Genomic DNA, 20,506 nt, shown 5'->3' with positions numbered 1-20,506 from the left:
AGGTCCATAGAAGGATAGGGCTAGGAGTCAGGACTCCTGGGTTCAATTCATCACAGTCCCACAAGCTCACTGTTTGTCCGTGGGCAGAGCAGTTCACTTCTCTATGCCTCAGTTTACCCATCTGTAAAATGGGGGTAGCATGGAACTTTATCGATTTGCTGGTCCCTTTATGCTTGTCCAGTGCTTTTCCGCCACAGGTCACAAATCACATTACAAATTGGTAAGTAAGGAATAATCAGCCCAATTATACAGATGGGTAAACTGAGGCACGGAGAGGCGGTACAACTTGTCCAGTGGCAAATTGAACCTAAGGGTTCTGACTCAAAGCCCTGTGCCTGGCGCACTAGACCTTAGTTGCCATGCAGCTGCATGCATCAGGCTTTAATCTCTTTCTGGGTGGCTGATTAAGGAGCTTGTACAGAGTGGGGAACATGTGGAAAACAAATAGCTGTTAGAAAAGATAAGGCTTGTTCAAAGGCTGCCCTTTCCATGCACTGTCCCCAGGGCTACACATAAATAACAGAAATGCCCTTTGAAATGCATGAGCCAAAAAAAGGGAGAGGCAGTCAAAATAATTTGACAGCAAAACTGGCCTAAAAATTAACCTTTCTGAATAATCTTGGTTGCCTCGGTTGCCGTGTTCCTGACCTGCAGGAGGAATTACCTTGGCTACCCTTGAGTCCCTGCACCAAATGCACACTCCCTCCTCAAGAAGGAGCACTGTTAGGTGACCGATCTTACGTTAAATTGATTCTCCATGCAAGGCTTGGTGCCAGGATCCTCCTGACATTTCTCTCTAAATTGCTTGTGGCGCTGAAAGTGATGAAAGGAAACTCCCCCATCCTGCCTGCAAAGCAACAGATCCCGGACCAAAATAAACCTTGTTTCGTAGCACCGAAAACGTGTCCAGACTGTTTGGACACATGCATATGGCTTACATTTCTCAGCACCTTTCTTCTGGTTTCATCTGGCATGGAGAGCCATGGAGTTTGTAGGGGCCAGGAGAACTTTACTTTTACAGCTCCTCTGCTACATGGTTGCTCCAGAAGCACGGCTTCCCCAAAGACCTCGCTGGATGGCTGCTTCAGGACTTCCTCAGTGTGGAGAAGTGCCTCCAATACTGAATAGCCAGCACACCAGTAGGATTTGAAACTAGGACTTCACTATAAGCCTCTAGCATGGGTGGGCAAACCTTTTGGCCCAAGGGCCACATCTGGGTATGGAAATTGTATTGTGGACCATGAATGCTCGTGAAATTGGAGGTTGAGATACGGGTGGTGGGTGAGGGCTCCAGATGGGGGTGCAGGTTCTGGGGTGGGGCCAGAAATGAGGAGTTCAGAGTGCAGGAGGGGGCTCCAGGCTGGGGCAGGGGTGCGGGTGGGGGCGGGTGAGGGCTCTGGCTGGGGGTGCGGGCTCTGGGATGAAGAAGGGTGGGACCAAGGGGTTTGGAGGGCAGGAGGGGAATTAGGGCTGGGGCAAGGGGTTGGGGCGTGGGAAGGGGTGAAGGGTGCAGACTCCAGGCAGTGTTTATTTCAAGCATCTTTTGGAAGCAGCAGCATGTCTTGTGCAGGAGGTCAGACTAGATGATCATAATGGTCCCTTATGACCTTAATATCTATGAGTCTATGAGTCCTACACGGAGGTGCGGCCAGGCAGCTCTGCACACTGTCCCCTTCCCCAGGCGTCGCCCCTGCAGCTCCCATTGGTCCCATTTGCTGGCAAATGGGAGCTGCAGGGGCAGTGCTTGGGGCGGGGGCAATGTGCAGAGCCCTTTGGCTGCCCCCACATGTAGGAGCCAGAGTGGGGATGTGTTGCTGCTTCTAGGAGCTGCGCGGAGCGGGGCAAGCCCCTGACCCTGCTCCCCAGCAGGAGCTCGAGGGCTTGATTAAAACGTCTGAGGGGCCGGATGTGACCCCGGGCCATAGTTTGCCCACCCCTGCTCTAGCATTTAAGGAGTGACTCCCTCAGCTGGCAGCTGTAGTAGGCTCTTTTTTGTTATATAGATTAGCCATTAGATGGGCACAAAGCCCCACACTGAAGGCTACAACAGAACTGTTTGTTGAAGAATATTCCTATCCAACAGGACAGACCCAGCCTTGCTTAGCTTATAGAATAGGATTTGGTCAACAGCCAAAGGTGATACAGCAGAAAATGTTTTGATTGTAATAGCAAATCTGTCATTTGATGAATATGCTTTGTGTGTTGTAGATTAACTGGTTTGGAGGGAATACAACGAAAGGTTTAAGGTCTGAGCTCATCATTTATTCAGTGGTCAGTTGTGGCCTCATGATCTAAAGATTGTGTCTTCCAGGAACAATAAGCATTAGGAGCTGATGAACAAAAGATATAGAAAGAAAGATACCTGTTTCACCCAAATGTCTCCAGTAATAAAGAACTAGGAAGAATAAAGAGATGAGAGGAAACAGGTTTTATATAAATAGGACTGATCCCAAGAGAGTGCTGTCCAAAGACTTTCACAAGAAGTGATCAGTACACTACTTAGCTCTTTTCACCTGGCCATCTCAAAGGAGGGTAAGTGACATTGCACAGATGAGACAACTGAGGCACAGAATAGTAAATGACTCATCCACATACACAGCAGGTCACTGGCAGAGCTGCAAATAGAACCAGGTATTCTGATTCCCAGCCCTGGACCTATCCCCTGGACCACACTGCCCCACTCTAGAGTCCTTGAATAAAAGGAAACAACAAGGCCAATGATTTTGATCTTTTGTGTTTCACAGGTACGAGCCATGAGACTGTCGTTTGTGGGTGAGATGGGCTGGGAGCTCCATGTGCCCAAGCAGGACTGTGTGCGGGTTTACCGGGCTGTGATGAAGGCAGGTGCCGGGCACGGCATTACCAACGCCGGGTACAGAGCCATCGACTCCCTCAGCATTGAGAAAGGTTTCTCAGGCGAACTTGCTTTTCACCTGTACTAGCATGTGTTGCTCTGCTGTCACCTGGTGGGGACAATGCACATGAGGCAAGCAAAGAAAGATGGTGGACTTCCTGCCATCTGTCCCTCTGCCTTGGTCTTGGGCAGGTCTTGGAAAGTTTGAGTTTGGGCTTGGTTCAAATAACACCCCCAGGAATTCAGATGCATAGCCAGAACTCCTTCCAAACTCCCCAACCCCATCACACCCGTCTCCTTCAGGGAGATCCAGCTGCCCCCAACACTTTGCACAGTGATCCAGGGAGAAGCCAGGTAACTTTATTCCCCCATCCATGGCCAGGGGTTTTCCAGCTTCAGGGACAGGGCAGTGCACCCCACTGTAAAGGGTTGATAACTAGGGGTGGACCATGCAACTCAGGTGACCCAGCTCCTCACTGAGTTCTCCCTAAACATTGGTCTTGTATTAAGGGTGTATGTTTTAACTAAGCTTACTGGCCTGTCATCAGTTAAGGACCAAAAACAAAGGGAGGAGGGATGTGTGGGGTTATTTCAGTGGCCTCTTCTCTTAGCATTTAGCCTTTAAAACAGAAAGGGCCTGAGGGAAAGGATTGTTAGAATGAGTCACTTTGAGAGATTGATGCTCCTAGATGGATTGAACCCTCCTTAGGTGAATCCACTAAAAATCTCCTGGCACAAAGTGAGGCTTTGGGAAAGGGGAAACCCTTTTCTCTCTCTGAGGAGGGGTCATCTGCCTTCAGGAGAACTTTAATCTGAGTCAGGATTAAGTTCCATAGAGTTCTAGCTCCCTGGTCACCTCCAAAATGGGTTAAAAACCTGTTAGACTTTGGGAATTTACACTAGGAAAAAGGAACATGAAAAACTCAAGTGGGCCATTCTTCCCTCACAGGAAACAAGCAACGCCCATTGACTCTGTACGGGTCACTCATCTCCAGCTCCTTGTACCTCCCTCCTCGCCCCAGTCTCCAAGTCCTCCTAGACGTTCATGGATTTAGCCTCACTGCCCCCTTGCCCGGGAGGGAGAGAGCCACGCCGTTTCCCAGAGCAGAGGCACAGAGAGAGGAAGTGTTGCACCCAGGGTGGCGCACACAGAACGTGTAGCAGAGCTAGCAATTGAACTCCGTTCTTCGGAGTCCCAGACCTCTACCTTAACCCTAAGCGCCCCCAACATCCCATCAGCAGTGAGGAATAGGGCGCCCAGGCTAATAAGCCTATCCAGTATTCCCACCTCATGCTCAGGTGACTTTTCTGTGACTCAAACCTCCAGCCTCCCTTCACGCACGTGAACACCCACACCCACACACAACCCTACACCCACACACAGAGGATATTGATGTTTCTTGCTTTGCTGGTCCCTGATAGCCAGTTTGTTCGGTGTGTTTATTCATTACCCTCCACTGGAATGGAGTTGTTTTCTCTGCTTTCCCCTGAGCGCTCCAGTTTTGTTCCCAACGTCCTCCCCTGCAGCTCATTTCTCCTGTGGCTGTTTGAGTGGCACAGAGTGTCCCTGCTTGACTCCGAGAGCTAAAACCAAGGCTGGCTGTAGGGTTGGAGGAGCCCATCTGAATAAAATCAGAGGGATGTTCCAGTTTCCTTCCCCATCCCACATCGTTTTTCTGCCTCTGCCCCAGGCCGCGGACCAGAGGCACCAAAATACCCCCCAGAGGCCATTTTCTGGCCAAATGGAAAGCAGTAAGTAGCTAAAATCTCCAGAGCAAGCCCCCACCTAGGAGACTTCCGGCCCAGCTTTGCAGATGGCCAAAGAATTCAGAGAAACACGTCGAGCTCCAAGGGCTTTTCCATCCTGGGCCTGCCAACCTGTAGATTCATCCATTGCCCTTGATGAGTGACCTAGTGCCTAGAGGTGCTCAAGAAATGGGGCATTTACCCACATGTTTAGTTTTTGTGTTAAAAAAAAACCAAACAGTTTTGTCTTGTTAAAAAATGTCAGGTTTGAGCTGGAAAATCAACACCCACCCCATAAAAATAATTGTGGAAAATGGCAATGTCCTGTGGAAATGTCTATTTTGACAAAAAAGATGTTTCTAACCCCCCCCCCATCACTTCTTGATGGAAACATTTCAACCAGTTCTACTAGAGCCTTGTGTTTCTTTTAGGGCTGATGGAGACGAGGTGCTCCACAGGAGGGGTGAGGTACTCCTGAGGGGGGCTGGTGAATGTGAGGGGGTAAAATACTCCAGAGGGAGGTGGGGTCTAGGAAGTACTCTGTGGGGGGGGGAAGGCAGGGTTTGTGGTGGGTGGGAGATGTTTTTCATGGGGGAGAAGAGTGTAAATAACCACATGTAAATAACCCTGCAGTTCCTGAGTGGAGGTGGATGGGGGGGTGTTCTGGGGCACTCTTCGAAGAAGTGAGAACGTGGTTGGAACACACTGAGTTCCAGCTATTCCCAGCTGCTCACAGCCATCAGGGAGCCATCAGCAGCGTGACTGTAACTTGGAGCAACCCAGTGGTTGCTCTAACTTACTCCGGGGTCCAGGCAGGCTCCAAGAATTCAGTGAGGCCAGAGATGTCTCAAGCCACCTTTGGCTGTTCCTCCTCCATTCCCAGGCCCAGTGCAGGAATGGAGCACCAGAGGATTGGGACCGACGGGGTGCTGCCTTCTCCTGAAGCTGCAGGGGGGAATGCTGCAGCAAGAGAGGAGTGTGACAGAGGAGCTGCTTTTCATCTCACTGGCCCTGAACTAGCCAAGGGTGGAGCAGGGCCGGACCGAGCACTTGGGGGTTCAAGTGCTTCGTTCTCCTCACCCTGGCTCTCCCAGGCCTTGTTGTAACTGGGGAGAAAGGTGGGAACAGACGGGGAGACCCATGATGGGTCTGTCTTTCTCTGCAGGGTACAGGCACTGGCATGCGGATCTGCGTCCTGATGACACCCCCCTAGAAGCAGGCCTGGCCTTCACTTGTAAACTCAAGTCCAGCATTCCCTTCCTTGGACGGGAAGCTCTGGAGACACAGAAAGCATCGGGAGTCCGCCGGCGCCTGGTCTGCTTCACCATTGATGAGTAAGTATGACCGTCCCTGGGCTGGGCTGTGCATCGGTGAGCTCTGCCTGGGTGTATTAAATACAACAGTCACCCTGGTCCTTGTGATCCAACTTTAACCAGAAAGAAAATTCTGCCCCACACACCAACTCGGAGCTCAGCCACAAACTCCCTCTGCCATTTCCTCCGCTCTTGTTTTATCTGATCAAACTTCTACGTGTGAAAATGGGTGGGGTTATCTGGTTCCAACCAAAATAGCAGGGGATATTGCAAGTCAGGACTGAGGCACACTGTCAGAGCTGTGTGTGTGGCTGAGGAATGTAATCCATGGGGTAACATGTCAGGGTTAACATGCACTGGCAGAGCTGTGTAGGTTACAGCCTGGAATAGTGGAGTGCCAGAGGTTAGAGACTGGTGCAAGGCTTTGTGTGGAAGCCCAGGACTGGAATAACAGGGGGTGGGAGATTATTGGCAGAGTACTGTTTAGGAAGCTAGCACAGAGCATGCCTACCTGCACAATGTGTTCCTGTGGTCAGCACCTTTAACTCCTTGATTTTCTCTAACAACTCCGCTGGGTAAAACCCCAAGAGTGGCAGGGAACTGCCCTGCTGGGCTGCTGTCTGCTAAAGGTCTGCTCTGCTCTGGTCCTGCAGGAAGGTGCCTATGTTTGGACTGGAGGCCATCTGGAGAAACGGCAAAGTCGTCGGGCACATCCGGAGGGCAGATTTTGGCTTTGCCATCAACAAAACCATTGCCTACGGGTACATCCGGAACCCTGATGGAGGACCAGTGAGTATAGGGAACATGGTGCCTCCCGGGCCCCCATGTCATGTCAAGCTGTGTTAGCAGCCCCAAATTACACATTGCTATACCTAGAACTACATCCAAATGGCTGCAGGGTGGCTGAGCTTGCAGTCCCTTCTAGCCCTATGATTCTGTGACCCTAGGAATTAATTGCAAAGTCACCAAGTTGTCTCATTAGAAAATAAATCCCCTCCCAAAAATCTAAATGCATCATTCTGACCATTTCAAAACAAAACATTTCAATATTTTGATTTGAAATCACTTTTCTTTTCAACGTTTACTTCAGTTTTATTTTTAAAACATGTTTAAAGTTTAAAAGAAAGAAAGAAAGAAAGAAAGAAAGAAAGAAAGAAAGAAAGAAAGAAAATGTTTCATTTGACCCGAATTACTAATTTTTTCCAACCTTTTTGGTTCACTGAAAATTACAAAAAATGTCCATGGCAGTTTGAATTGAAATGATTTTACATTTTTTGGAATGGTCAGTGATCCAAAATATCTGTTATTGGCACTGCTCTAGTTCTCAGTGTCTGGGGAGAGATGGGTCTTCAGGGGGCGCATGAATAGAGAGAGAGTAGTAACCTAGCTCAAGAAACATGTTTTGGGTGTATGGAGCAGCTTGGAAGGAGGAGTCCTGGAGACTCGGACAAACGGTGTGTTGAGGTTGACAGTGCTGGAAGAGTGCAGGATGCAGGGAGGAGAAGCAGAAAGACACAACGACAGACAGACAGGGAGGGGCAGAATTATGCAGGGAGAATTCACATCCATGTGTGGAGAATGCTGTGTTTCATTCTCTGAGTCAGAAGATTTGCAGGGGGAGAAAGCGTAACATTGATTTTATTTAAAACCTCACACACACACTAATCTTTAACACACACTAATCTTTAAAGAGAGAGCGCAAACACTAATCTGGGGACTGAAGGATTGCAAGGTCCCCTCTCGTCTCTTCACAAAGTTCTTATCTTGTATAACCAGAGTGAAGAGATTCCAAAGAGTGAGAGATTGCAGCAGTTTAGCAAGGAACAGCTTTCTCTCTAGTGACTCCCATGCTGTTCTTTTGCACAGCTCCGTCTCCAGACTCAGTCACAGGTGCAAGCTAGAACGTTAACTGCAACAATGTATTCGCTCTAATTTGATCCTAGGAACTTGTGTCTAATAGGAACACATCAGGCACTTAACTGAATAGCCTCATGGGGGAGGGGGACTCTAATTAACCCATGTGCTATAGACAGAGAGATAATTACACTTATATGAGGGTGTTTTGGGGTGGGAGGACTAAAGATAAAATCCCCAGGAACCAACTTAATCTCATACACAGAGCAGGCAAAAAAAAAAGCTCATAAATTGCTGGTTGGTTTTAGATCACCTTGATTTTTCATCCTGTGGCAACAACAGTGCTGGGCTCCTGAGCCATGCGATTTTTATGGTCCAGTTAGTTGCTTTCCTATTCCCAAAACAATATCTTTCCCCTGCCTATTGTTTCTCATCAAGGAGTATCCTTCCTTCCTTCCTTCCCTCCTGAGCCTAGAAGAGGGCAGCCTGGTGCAGTGAGCAGACTCCTGTTGCTGATGACAGGGAGCTTTCCAGCCCCATCCATTCACTCTCCCGGCATCTCATAATGTGACAGGCATCTGGAGCAGATGGAGCCTTGACATCAAAAGGGTTAGGGGAAAAGAATTCTGACACTCTGCTTCATGCCTGATGGTTGAGCCCCACGGGCTGATGACTCTGTGTGTGTGTGTGTGAGAGAGAGAGAGAGAGCGCAAATAATGTGGGATCATATCTCTACGGAAAAACCACAGCTCCGTTCTCTCAGTGTGCTCTGCCCTTTGCAGTCATTGTGTTTCCTGTGAATTAGAGGGGGATCCTGATGAGGCATTGCCTTTTGCTGGGTTGCCACTAGTAGAGGAGAAAGTAGGGGGGGGGAAAAATTAGGAACATGGTCCCAGGTACCTGCTAGAAGCCCAGAGTTAAAATACATTCCTCAAGTCTTTGCATTCCACCTATTCTGTGGAAAGGAAGTTTCTTTTACACAGGAACTCAATGTTCAAATCCCCTGTAGCAGAGGTGGAATTTTAAAGGCCCTGGGCTGTAGCTTTAAAATGAATACAGTGTAGATGGGGCAAACAGAGGGAGTGGCTTAGTGGTGGGAGATGTGTAGAGTTAATACACATTGCCGCTGTTCAGGTCTGCTCCTTCCTCCCCCCCAGACACTGTTGACCTTGACAGAGAGGCAGCATTAAAAGGAGTGTGAATGCTTCCAACAGAGAGAGGGACCAGAAGTGGTGAATCAGAGATTAGAAAGCTGCCCCAGAAGGCGTTTGTTTGCTTTTTATCTCATTATATTGGAGTCTGCAATGTTGGTGTGAAACCATATTGCACAATTCTGGGCAGACAGGCAGAGCAACCATAGTGGAGAATGGGGAAAAGTGCCACATTGGGTATTCCAGCCAGGCACTTAGGGACAGAGCTGACTGTGGAAGAAATATGGAACAAAAACATCTGCTTGAGTTGTGTTTAAGGAAGCCAAACTAAGCCTCGGTTGAGATAAAGGATTCCCAAAGACTTGCACTTTTCAAGAAGGGGCCCATTAGTGAAATGAAAATTATTCTAAAAAATATCAAACTGCTCTCCGTTACATTCCAGCACCCTGTTGAAGTCAGGTGCAAGCTAGAATGTGAGTTGCAACAATGCGTCATCACTTGCCAGTGTTAGCTATGTTGGTGAGAACAGAATTTGACTCCCCTTTTTTTCTCGTTAGTATCTATGTAAGAAACGGCTTATATAGCCCCTGCTATTGTAGTTCACACCTCACACCTTTAATGCAGTTATCCTCACATCACCCTGTCAGGCATGGCAGTGCTATTATCCCCATTTTACAGATGGGAACCTGAGACACAAAGAGGCTAGTAAACTTGCCTATGGTCGTACAGCAATTCTCTGGTGGAGAAGGGAATTGAACCCATGTCTCCTGAGTCATAGCAAACAATCTGCCCACTGGGCCATTCTACTTTTCAGCCTGTTATAATGAAAATGTAATAATAGGCCTCCAACCTGTTCTCCTTGCTTCCAGGCATCATGACATGATGACACTTTGATGCCACACGGTGATATTTCGACACATCATATTATGACAAGCTCTCACAATGCCTAAATATGTCTGGTCAAACAAACTCACTTAGCAGCAGCTGTTGGTACAGCGGGGAAGGAGCCTGAGAAATAGGCTCTGGTGACTATACAAGAATTTTTGCAAAAACTCATCAGTTCGAATGGTGCTAATTTTCACCATTGCTGCTGGCAATGGGGGGACTTTTCACCCCAGGCAGAAGTTGCAAATTATTACAGCACCAACAATAAACATCGTAGGAAAATATCAGTTTTCCGAGGCCAAAGTCGATAAAGCTTGTGCTAAACTCTCAAGTGGGTGTGAGTTAAGCCTCAGGTTTGAAGCTGGTAAGAGTCTCAGGAGCTGCTTTTTTCTCGTAGAAGTGATGTATCGCTGCCTCTTTGTCAGGTCTTGAGACTGTGCAGGCTTCCTGGAGAGCTGCCTTGGGCAAGTTTCAGAGTGGTAGCCGTGTTAGTCTGTGTCAGCAAAAATAACGAGGAGTCCTTGTAGCACCTTAGAGACTAACAAATTTATTTGGACATAAGCTTTCATGGGTTAGAACCCACTTCACCAGATGCAAGGAGTGAAAATACAGGAGCAGGTATAAATACATGAAAGGATGGGGGGTTGCTTTACCAAGTGTGAGGTCAGTGCAAGGAGATAAATCAATTAACAGCAGGATACCAAGGGAGGAAAAATAACTTTTGAAGTGGTAAGAGAGTGGCTCATTATAGACAGGTTTCAGAGTAACAGCCGTGTTAGTCTGTATTCGCAAAAAGAAAAGGAGTACTTGTGGCACCTTAGAGACTAACCAATTTATTTGAGCATGAGCTTTCGTGAGCTACAGCTCACAGTTGACAAGAAGGTGTGAGTAACAGTAGGGAGAAATTAGTCTTTGGGCAAGTTGTTTTCCCTTTAACAGCCAGTTCTCCTCCTAGTGCAGGGAAAAGTGAGTGGAAGAGAAAGCAGAGTACATCTGCATGCCAGAGCTCGGAGCCACTTTGCCCAGTGCTGTTGAGTTAACCGCTCAAGCGCCTTGGGAAGTGCACATGCAGCCAGAATCTAAGCTAGCCACGGTTCGGATCCAGACGGCATTCAGCCGCCGGGATTCTGATAAATGATTCCACTTTGGCCCATCTCTACAATAAATGCTCTGTTCACTTAGCTTGGCTTCCTTTTCTTCCTCTTTCATTTGGTTTTCTCCTGCCTGTAACTTCTCACTCCTCTTCTCTTCCCACCATCACCATGAGCCTTCTCATTCCTCCCTGAAACTAAAGTAGGGATCTTTAGTGAAGCCCACGAGGTGGCCAGGGTGTATGTGAGGAGAGGACTGGCCCCTCCTGTGCATAAAGACCTGGAGAGACAAACAAGCATTGAGCTAGAACCCACCAGGCAGCCCGGTTGCTCCGCTCTCCCCATTCAACCACACACCATAAAGAGCAGCACCAGCAAAGTCATTTTCAAAAAGACTCCTGCCCCCTCTTCTCCTCGAGGGCCTTTTCAGGTGACATTAACCCCCAATTAAAGCGATCAGGCCTGGCAATCAGCAAGGCACTTCATACAGGTGGTCTCTCTTTACAGGCCCACAACCTTGTCAGCTTCCATTGTGCGGCAAGCGCTGACTTCAGTCGGGGGCACCAGCTCGAAGGCCTCCTGCAGAAAGGCATAGTTCACTGAGCAGATGTTAACGTATAGCCTTTATCCCTCTGCTCGGTAGGATAACTCCTGCCTGATTTCCATGGTAATTGCCACTGCAGGAGGAAGCGGGGAGTTTTGCATGTGCGTGCTGTGCAGCGTGACACGTTGATGGATGCCAGCGCAGATCAGCTGCCCTCAAGCAGGACGGCAGGAGACCTTTCAGCTGGATTCTTTCCATGCTGCAGCTTCGGGACCAGCGAGGTGTGGCTGTGCGTTCTATGCTGGGTCCAAGTTTCTTCCTCCTGGAGGCACTGCAGACTTGATAGCATGCGAGCTCTCCCCATCTCTTCAGCCCCAGCCATCACACCCATTCTCAGTGTGCCCTCTAGAGACTGGCATCTGCAGAAGAGAAAAAATAACTCCTGGCCCTGCCGTGCCAATGTCCTCCCCAGATCACCGGGCAAACCTAAGACCCCTCCAGCACTGCCCCAGCCAATCGAGAGCTGGAAATGTATACTGGAACCTCTCTTTTCTTGGTCATTGTCGCTAGGACTCCATTAGCCCCATCCTGCCCTGGCCACTCGTTCAGCCTACTAGTGATGCTGTTAAACCTGTAGGCATTGCATAGTGCTAACAGTTCCAGTTTACAAGGCAGTGTTGCTGGCTCTTGTGCGCACCTGTGATTTGCAGGGTGTACTGGAATAAATCCATAGCCTCTTTGAATTTTCACGATGGCTACAATGCTGCACACCATGGATGCAAGGGAGGATACAATCCATATCTTCTGGCTCCAAATGGGCAAGCTGTTCCACTCTCCATTAGCTTGTAGCAGTATAGGGCATATGACACAAATTGGAGCAGGTCTGATTCCATCCAGTGAGGGCAGCGGTGTACACACACAAGCCAGTATCTTCCAGCTTTATTTACAGCTATACGTCTGTATGTAATAATTGTAATTTGCAGCTCCATAGCACCTTTTCATCCAAAGATCTCAAAGTGCTTTGTGAATGCCTCCCTGCCAGGGAGTATTGTTCCCTTCGTCTTACAGATGAGTAAACTGGGGCACAGCGAGGGGAAATGACCAGCTCATAGCGTCACAATGAGCCTGCAGCAATGCTAGGAATGGAACCCAGTGAGTGGCTGGCTGTGTCTCTGTGTCCTTCCTTGTGTCGGAAGCTCTTCACCTGAGAATCAAGGCTCCCCCTGCACCCTCATGTGACAACCCCACCACTGCGGATGGGGTTGCAGAGGCAGAGGAGGTGAACAGCAGGGCAAGGCCGCAGCCCAGGCAATACAGCTGTAACTCTCGAACACTGGAGTGTTCTCTGAGCTAGCAGGACTAAGCGCCCCTAGGTAAAGTAATGTGCACTGCGGGGTCTGTTGCCCTTTGGTTGGCTAGTGCACACCACCGCCAGGGATTTTCAAACCCATCAGGAAATGCTTCCGAACAGATACAACAAACATAACACAAGTGTCTCGTTACATCAGCCAGTGCCGGGCCAGGCGAGTGGCCCTCGTCCACACCAGGATCTCCAGTGCGGGGGTTATGCATGTTCTCTCCTCGTGTTCAATGCAATCCAGCCAGATGGGGAGCAGTTGGGGAACCTGCTTTTCTAATAGGTTTGTCTCCAGGAGGTTATACCCATAATACGCTCTGTGGTTACCCAGCTGCTCTGGAATGGAACTCAATTTGACTTTCATTGTTTTGCCTGGTTGTAAATTCGATTTGCTTTAGATTCTGTGGGGAAAAAAGACCCGGTGCTTTTAAAATCTACATTCCTTCCCTTTTGGAGCTCTCTGGGAAGGAATGCGAGCAGCACCAGACCTGGCAAAAGAAATCACTCCTCTAGTCCTGTGTCCGTAGCCTAGGGACTTCCAGCTTCTTCCACACTATGCCTTGAGAGGAGTGTCCGTTCCCCATGGCTCCCTGACCCTTCTGCTGTAACTGCTAGGCAGACAACCAGCAGTTCTGGCATGGAGACCTGGGTTGAGATCACCAACTCTTACCACCTAACAGGTGAGAGACAATAATGGCTTTTGGACATTATCAATCCAGACTGGAGTTGAACCAGCAACTTAGAAGCAAAAGGTGGCACAGCCCAATCCTCTTAGCACTCCTGGCCTTCCACACAGGAGTTGATAGCAAGCCTCCAAACACACTATCGCAGCACAGCAATGTTCTGGGGCATGACCGTGAAACGCTGCCTCGCTTGTTTAAGTGGGAGAGAAATGTGGGGGAGCCCATATATCAATGTCTCTTTCCTGTCCCCACTGCAGGTCTCCCTGGAGTTTGTGAAGAGTGGTGAATACATGCTGGAGAGGATGGGAGCTACCTATCCTGCCACAGCCCATACCAAGTCACCATTCGATCCAGAGAACAAGAGAGTGAAGGGGATCTATTGAGAGAGAGTGAGCACTCGGGACTGTGGTTGGAGAGTGAACCACGCACCTGTGCTGGTGACAGGCTGAGGGACAGAGGTGGATATTAACAGCTGACTATCCAGACTCATGAAGGTAAAACCTCCCTGCTACAGTGATGACTTGGCATCTTCCAAAGCTCCAAAATCTATCTTCACTATAGGACCACACCATGGTGTCTGCTCAGACCCTGAAGAATACTGCATGTTCTCTCTGGCTCTGTCCTGGGGACTCAGCTCTTTTCATTGTATTGGAAACAATAAAGCTCATGGGGTGCTGAAAAACATGGTATTGGGGACTCGACTAACTATTTACAGCTCTCCTCTACTGGGACACGTATGGCATACCTAGGCCACATACGCTACCCACGGAAATAAATGGTTTTGATGGAGAGGAGAAGATTTTGCTCTCCTTCTTTACCCTTTTATCTATAGTATCTCCCCAACCCTCGATGCACCTCACAGCCCCCAGGGCTCTTGTAAGCATTTTCCCTTTGATGATAGGTTTCAGAGTAACAGCCATGTTAGTCTGTATTCGCAAAAAGAAAAGGAGTACTTGTGGCACCTTAGAGACTAACCAATTTATTTGAGCATGAGCTTTCGTGAGCTACAGCTCACTTCATCGGATGCATACTGTGGAAACTGCAGCAGACTTTATATACACACAGAGATCATAAAACAATACCTCCTCCCACCCCACTGTCCTGCTGGTAATAGCAGCCCCTACATGGGCTATTACCAGGAGGAGAGTGAGTTTGTGGGTGGGGGGGGGTGGAGGGTGAGAAAACCTGGATTTGTGCTGGAAATGGCCCAACTTGATGATCACTTTAGATAAGCTATTACCAGCAGGACAGTGGGGTGGGAGGAGGTATTGTTTTATGATCTCTGTGTGTATATAAAGTCTGCTGCGGTTTCCACGGTATGCATCCGATGAAGTGAGCTGTAGCTCACGAAAGCTCATGCTCAAATAAATTGGTTAGTCTCTAAGGTGCCACAAGTACTCCTTTCCTTTGATGATAGTTAGGGATGGACACACATGATCTACCGTCTCCAAAACTACGAGGGCAAGAAGATATCGTATATATAAAAATGTCGAGGGAAAGCACGCACTGAAAGTAACAAAGGCAGAAGGCTGGTTTGGAAGCTTGGACTCTCCCACACTGCCCTAAGCGAATTGCCAGAAAGTCACAGATGTGCCTCACATAGACAGGTGGAAATATGCTGGGGAAAGATGAGCTGACAGCTCGGTATCTGTGTTACATTTATCCAAGGTGCGCTCTCGTGCATCTAGCGGGGATTTGGGTATATCTTCCCTCGTTACTTTGAAAAGGTTTTGGCAGGTAAGCAATGGCAAATCTGCTGAAAGAAAGCAAGAGAACGGTGTAGAGTTCACTCCTTCAGTGTTGCATGTTGTAGCCCTTTGTAGAGCTGTGAGCTTTGATGTGTCGCTTGCTGTGGATTTTCACTGGACCACGAGGCTGCTCTGTTTATACCCACAGGGCCATATAGTGTCACCCTTTTCTGGTTCTAGATGTGCTCTGAATGTCCACGCGGCACCAGAGAAGTTATCAGAGCGTTTTGCAGCATGGATACATTTAGGGAATCCTTGCAGGACCTTGTATTGATTGCATTAGAAAACTAGTTTCAAGGGGATCTGTTGGTCTAGCCACCCTCCTCCCACCCCTAATCACTCTAGTGTCTTCAGGTCCCGAAATCAGCACAGCACTTAACCACCGGCTCACCTTGGAGCACATGCTTCACTCCCAATAGTGTCATTCAGGGGTTAAGCATGTGGTTAGGTGTTTGCTGAGTGGGGGGCCTGAGCAAACACTCCCCATTCCTTCCACTGTTGATGGCAGACAGTAAAAATAACGTCCTCCCTTGTCCGTGTGAGGAGGCCCAGTCCTCTCGCTTGGCGTGCACCTGAATCTCTTCTGTCTCCAGCAGAGACATGGGGCCATTACCAGGGTGTTGGCTACTAAGGAATGCTGCTGCTCTTGTCCCAGCAGAGGGCAGAATCCTGTTAGAGGAGCCAGCCAGAGGACCGTGGGGGACCGTCCTTCATCGGCAGGTTCTGGTGGTCATCCACCATGTAGCCTGGCTTAGCAATGCCGGGGGTACCAAAAGAAGAGCTGCATTTCATCTTTGAAGGGGGTGGACTCTGGGAATGGAGAGGCATTTGCTGAAATGGAGAAACAGTTACAAACTGCCAGCTTGAGCCAGAACCCCAACTGTAAAATAAAGAAAGCCACATGCCAGGAGGGTGGCTCACAGAGCTCTTCAGAAGAGAGTTCACTCACAAAACTGTCCATACCAATGGCTTCTCCGAGGCCATAGCAGGATATGCAGGGCACAAAGCCCACTGGAGTCACTGGGAAGACTCCCATTGATTTCAGTGGGCTTTGCGTCAGGCCTTCAATTCTTAACTGGACGCAGGCTGGGGATAGCTTGTTTTTGGCAAATACCTATGCAGGGATAGTTTAAGTCTGGGACCCATTTTACAAACATAATCTTTATCAGTCTCTCTGCTGAAGCATTCTAGGAGATCACTTTGAAGTCTCCCTTTGTTTCCCCCAATGAGTAGCCAATATGGTCAGTCATCCGGCATCTAACCCGCGAGATGACAGACAACAGCAGGAGCAGCCTCCAGGAACGCAGGGCTTATTTTGGAGCGACCTGGTACAATTTTCATTGCAGACGCACAGCAGGTGGATTGTTTATTGTTCAGGGGAAAGGTTGGATGAGTCCAGCCCTCTCTCCCTAACAGCTTCACTCATTTACAAGGCAACTTCATATGAGCTTAATCCCCATTTAGCTTTGTATGCATTTCATATAGGATAAATAATGCGCCTTTCAGACGCCTGCCACGTTCACACAGCAAGATCCGTGCTATGGCAGAACCCATAAAACATACACCATCACTTCGTGCTACTCTTGATCTGTGAACGAGACCATCCCAGAATAAGGTGCCGATCAGCTCTGGCTTGGCCATAGACAGGCTATTGATTGTGTGCTGCATGCCCTTTGCACAGACTCACATACTGTCCAAACAATGAACATTTTGCTCTAAGTCCCAGCTCAGAGTAGCACGTTTCTGATCCACTTGTGAAGACCTTAGATTTAACCCCCGTTTTTTGAAACACAGAGGCTGGGGTTTGGAGCGTATGGGCAACAGGCAGCAAACTATTACATTTTGGTGGGAGCGGAGTACCTAGCTGCACCCTTGGTCTCCTTTGAAAGTCCCACCCCGCCTTTACAAATGGCCCCTTTCCTCTTTATGATCCAAACTGTGGTCTCCTGGGGGTGGCTGTGGTCTTGTGGCTTGGGTACAATGAGCTGTGTGACCCTGGTCAAGTCACATCCTTTCTCTTTGACTCCCTGTCCTCCCTCAATGGGAATACGGATATCGACTGGCCATTGTAAAGTGCTTTGAGATCCTCAGATGTAACGTGCCCTAGAACTGCCAGGCATTGACCTCTCGTGACTCGCCATCTCATCATGAACCCATTTCTGCTCCCGCAGAAGCCAGTGGGATTTTTGCCAGGTGCCCGCCTAGCCCATTCTTCCTGCACTCATAGCATCCAGGCTGGGAGTGGCTTCACTTATGCACCCCCCCACTTTGTCCGGGTCAAAGTTGCAGTTTGCACCTGCTTTGCAAAGGAGGAACATATGGCTTTAAAAAAGGCGGGGGAGGGTCTATGATGTGGTGTCTGCCTCACACAGGGTTGAAAGGGATTAAGGTGGTGAGGCAGGCCAATTACGTTCATCAGGTGCACCTGGAGGAGGAGCCAGGGAGTAGGCCACTGATTAGAAGTAGGCTCAGCTGGGCAAGAACAGGCAGGAGCCAGTATAAAGCCCAGGGCAGTGAGCAGCAAGGGGGCTGCAGTTACTCCCTGAGTGGAGAGAATTGGAGGCTGGCAAATCCAGAGAGCGGGCAAGTCAGATATGTAGAAGAAACCCAGGGGAACAGCAGCAAATGCTGGAACTGTACACAGGTCTTGGCTGCTTGTTATAGGGTCCCTGGGCTGTAACCCAGTGTGAAGGGTGGGCCCAGGTTCTCCTACCAGCAAGTGGGAAGGCTGTTGTAGGTGCCAGCCACACAGCAGGTCTGGAAGGACTTTGAATTCCCTGGAAGGGGTGGGCCAAGCCACAAAGAGGAGACCGCAGTCCCTGGAGCGAGAGAGGCCGCAGTGTTCGATGGCATGGTGAAAGACACCGCTGGAGAGGGATCTCAGCACCTGGCAGAGCTAATTCCCAGGATGGCCAGTAGGAGATGCCGCTAGCGGTGAGTGGACCCCATGACAGGGTCTGATCAAAGTGTTTGACTTAGTGCTTGTACCTTCCTGCCCTTGTGCATCTTGAAACCAATGCATGGCTGGCCTTAAAACTGGTGTGATTCCAGTCTGCCAGCAGGCCATGAAGTCAGCCCAGCCACTCCTGTTGCTGGAGAGGGCTAGGGGCTCAGTGGTGGCTTGCGAGGGCATTAGCCTGACCTGTGTGTCGCAGAGCATGCGTGGGGAATGGGCTCTCCCCTGACCCCCAAATGAGTGGCAGTTGTCATGGTAGCTGCTGCAGCTGTCTAACGGGGGGAACCTTTTGTAAAACCCTGACCCAGGGGGCCTGGAGCTAAAGCTCCATCTCTTTCTGGCACTGTTGTGTGGAGCTTTCTGGAAGACCAGAGAGCTGTATGGCCTCCCAGCACCTCACGTCCTCCCAGGATGCAGCTGACTGAAGTGAATCCAGACTTCTAGAGAGAGGGGGGAGAAAATACTCACGTCTTGCACTTGGGCTTCTCAGAAACCCTCAGCCTCCCTCCAGGGAGGAGATGTTCTCTGGGAGTAGGAAGAGGGAGAAGCTGCCTTCTCCCCTGGCGGTGACTCACAACCTTAATTAAGGTAGCTAAACAGCAGCTTGAGGGGAGGTGCTTTTGGCACCACCTCCCTGTTCCCCCTCATCAGAGCTCAGTCAAGCCAAGAGAGGCCTAGGAGCTGAATGAGTTAGCTGGTGTCAGCATGATCAGAAATACCCTCTCTTTGCCTAGCGGCAGCCAGCTCATACCACCACAGCCATAGAAGGTTTTTGCCTCAGGGTAATGACCTAATGTGGGGGGGGTCTCTTCCCCATTCATTAAACTCATTACTGTAGTTTATATTAATAGGTTTTAAGGCCAGAAGGAACGGTTACATTATCTCGTCGGCCCTCCTGTAAAGACAGGCAAAGGCTGAGACAGGGCAACACTCCTGCAGCTGGGAGGAGCCCAGGGACCATGCAATGCACCCCTCAAAGCTACTGCATCCAGCTGGACCCCAGGAGAAAATGGCGCTGCCCAGCTTTGGGCAGATGCAACAGGTTGCTGACAACACCAATCCCTCGGCTGTCTTCTGCTTTCTGAACAGAGAATTCAGGTTGAAAATGTTATTTCCTCTGCAGCGTGTCTAAGCCTTTAATTTACCAGCAAACCTTCTGCAGAGACCAGGATCTGGGATTGCACACTTAGGGTAATTTCAAGGGTAATTGCTGCCCTGCCTGAATTTTGAAAGCCGAGCTATTGCGTGGGGTGAGTTTTATTATTCACACGGCGAAAGGCTGACATATATTCTCCAGCAACTGATCAGATCAAGACAACGTTCCAGAGCCACTCTCCTGTGGACAGATGACAGGCAGGTGCATTTCATGTCAGAAGAAGAACATTTATAAATAAATCTGTAGTTTAGGGTGACTGGAGGAGGGGGAGAGAAACTGGCAAAGAAAGAAGAAAGCAAAGCAAAGCCAAGCCAGTTGTCTCTGTACTGCACTGCCTAATGCCCTGTTTGATTTCACAGCGGCTGCTTGGCACTTCTCATCTGTGTTCCAACCCGGCTTACAAATGGAAACGAGCTTGCTGCTTGGGCTTTAAACCCACATGAACATTAGCCCCCATCATTGAACGTTATAACATTTGGCATGATTAGATGCTGTGCTTCGGGGGTCACCCGGAGCTGGGCTAGCTTAGCGCTGCAGGTCGCAGTTCAGATGCAGTGCAGAACAACTGGGGAGACGTTTGTATAGCTTCTGTCTGTTATGTGCTTGAGGGCAGTAGCCACGTACTGTCACTAGCATGAAAATCTCGGCTGGGCGTGGTAGGGAAGCGACCCTTTCATGAGGCCGTCTTTGTTTCTACACTCTCAGGCCGAGCTCCTTTAGTTCATGTATTTCCAGTCTTTCAATCAACCAGATACTTGAGAGAGAGACTATCTGGATAAAAATCCTGTATTTCACATACACAAAATCCTTAACAATACCTGCGTTTATTAAAAGTGAGGTTTAAATATCTAGTTATTTTTTCACCTTTTTGCTGTGTATGTGTGTAGTCCTGGAAGGAAAGAATGACACTGTGGTTAAGGCATTGGCTTGGAGTTTAGGAGAGCTGGGTTCAGATTCTAGTTCTGCTACAGACTTCCTGTCTGTCCTTGGGGAAATCACATAATCTCTCTCTGCCACAGTTCCCATCTGTAAAATAGGAATAATAAATTCTTCAGGGCAGGGATTGCATCTCACTGTTTGTCTAGCACCTACCACAATGAGGCCCTGATCTCTGCTGGGGTTTATAGGTACAATGTAATAACAGCCATGCTTCTTGCACATGAACTAC

At 49.1% G+C, this 20,506-nt stretch overlaps 2 protein-coding genes across 2 annotated transcripts in view; both read left to right on the top strand.

Annotated features, from left to right (window-relative positions):
• SARDH (sarcosine dehydrogenase) overlaps nucleotides 1-14,160 on the top strand; it is a 101,198-nt gene extending 87,038 nt beyond the window's left edge. The window contains exons 18-21 of the mRNA XM_084650274.1: nucleotides 2,745-2,907; nucleotides 5,766-5,934; nucleotides 6,567-6,702; nucleotides 13,736-14,160. Of these exons, the coding sequence (XP_084506400.1) occupies nucleotides 2,745-2,907; nucleotides 5,766-5,934; nucleotides 6,567-6,702; nucleotides 13,736-13,861 (594 nt within the window). The 3' untranslated portion in view covers nucleotides 13,862-14,160. The remainder of the gene's footprint in view (nucleotides 1-2,744; nucleotides 2,908-5,765; nucleotides 5,935-6,566; nucleotides 6,703-13,735) is intronic.
• A 3,606-nt stretch (nucleotides 14,161-17,766) lies between these two features.
• The window catches only part of FAM163B (family with sequence similarity 163 member B), a 118,784-nt gene continuing 116,044 nt past the window's right edge, over nucleotides 17,767-20,506 (top strand). The window contains exon 1 of the mRNA XM_084649829.1: nucleotides 17,767-18,160. The gene's annotated coding sequence lies outside the window, so the exon portion shown is untranslated. The remainder of the gene's footprint in view (nucleotides 18,161-20,506) is intronic.

The sequence above is a fragment of the Lepidochelys olivacea genome (genome assembly GCF_965140295.1).
Source record: "Lepidochelys olivacea isolate rLepOli2 genome assembly, chromosome: 16".
NCBI lineage: Eukaryota > Metazoa > Chordata > Testudines > Cheloniidae > Lepidochelys > Lepidochelys olivacea.
This window is presented reverse-complemented; position numbering and strand designations above follow the sequence as displayed.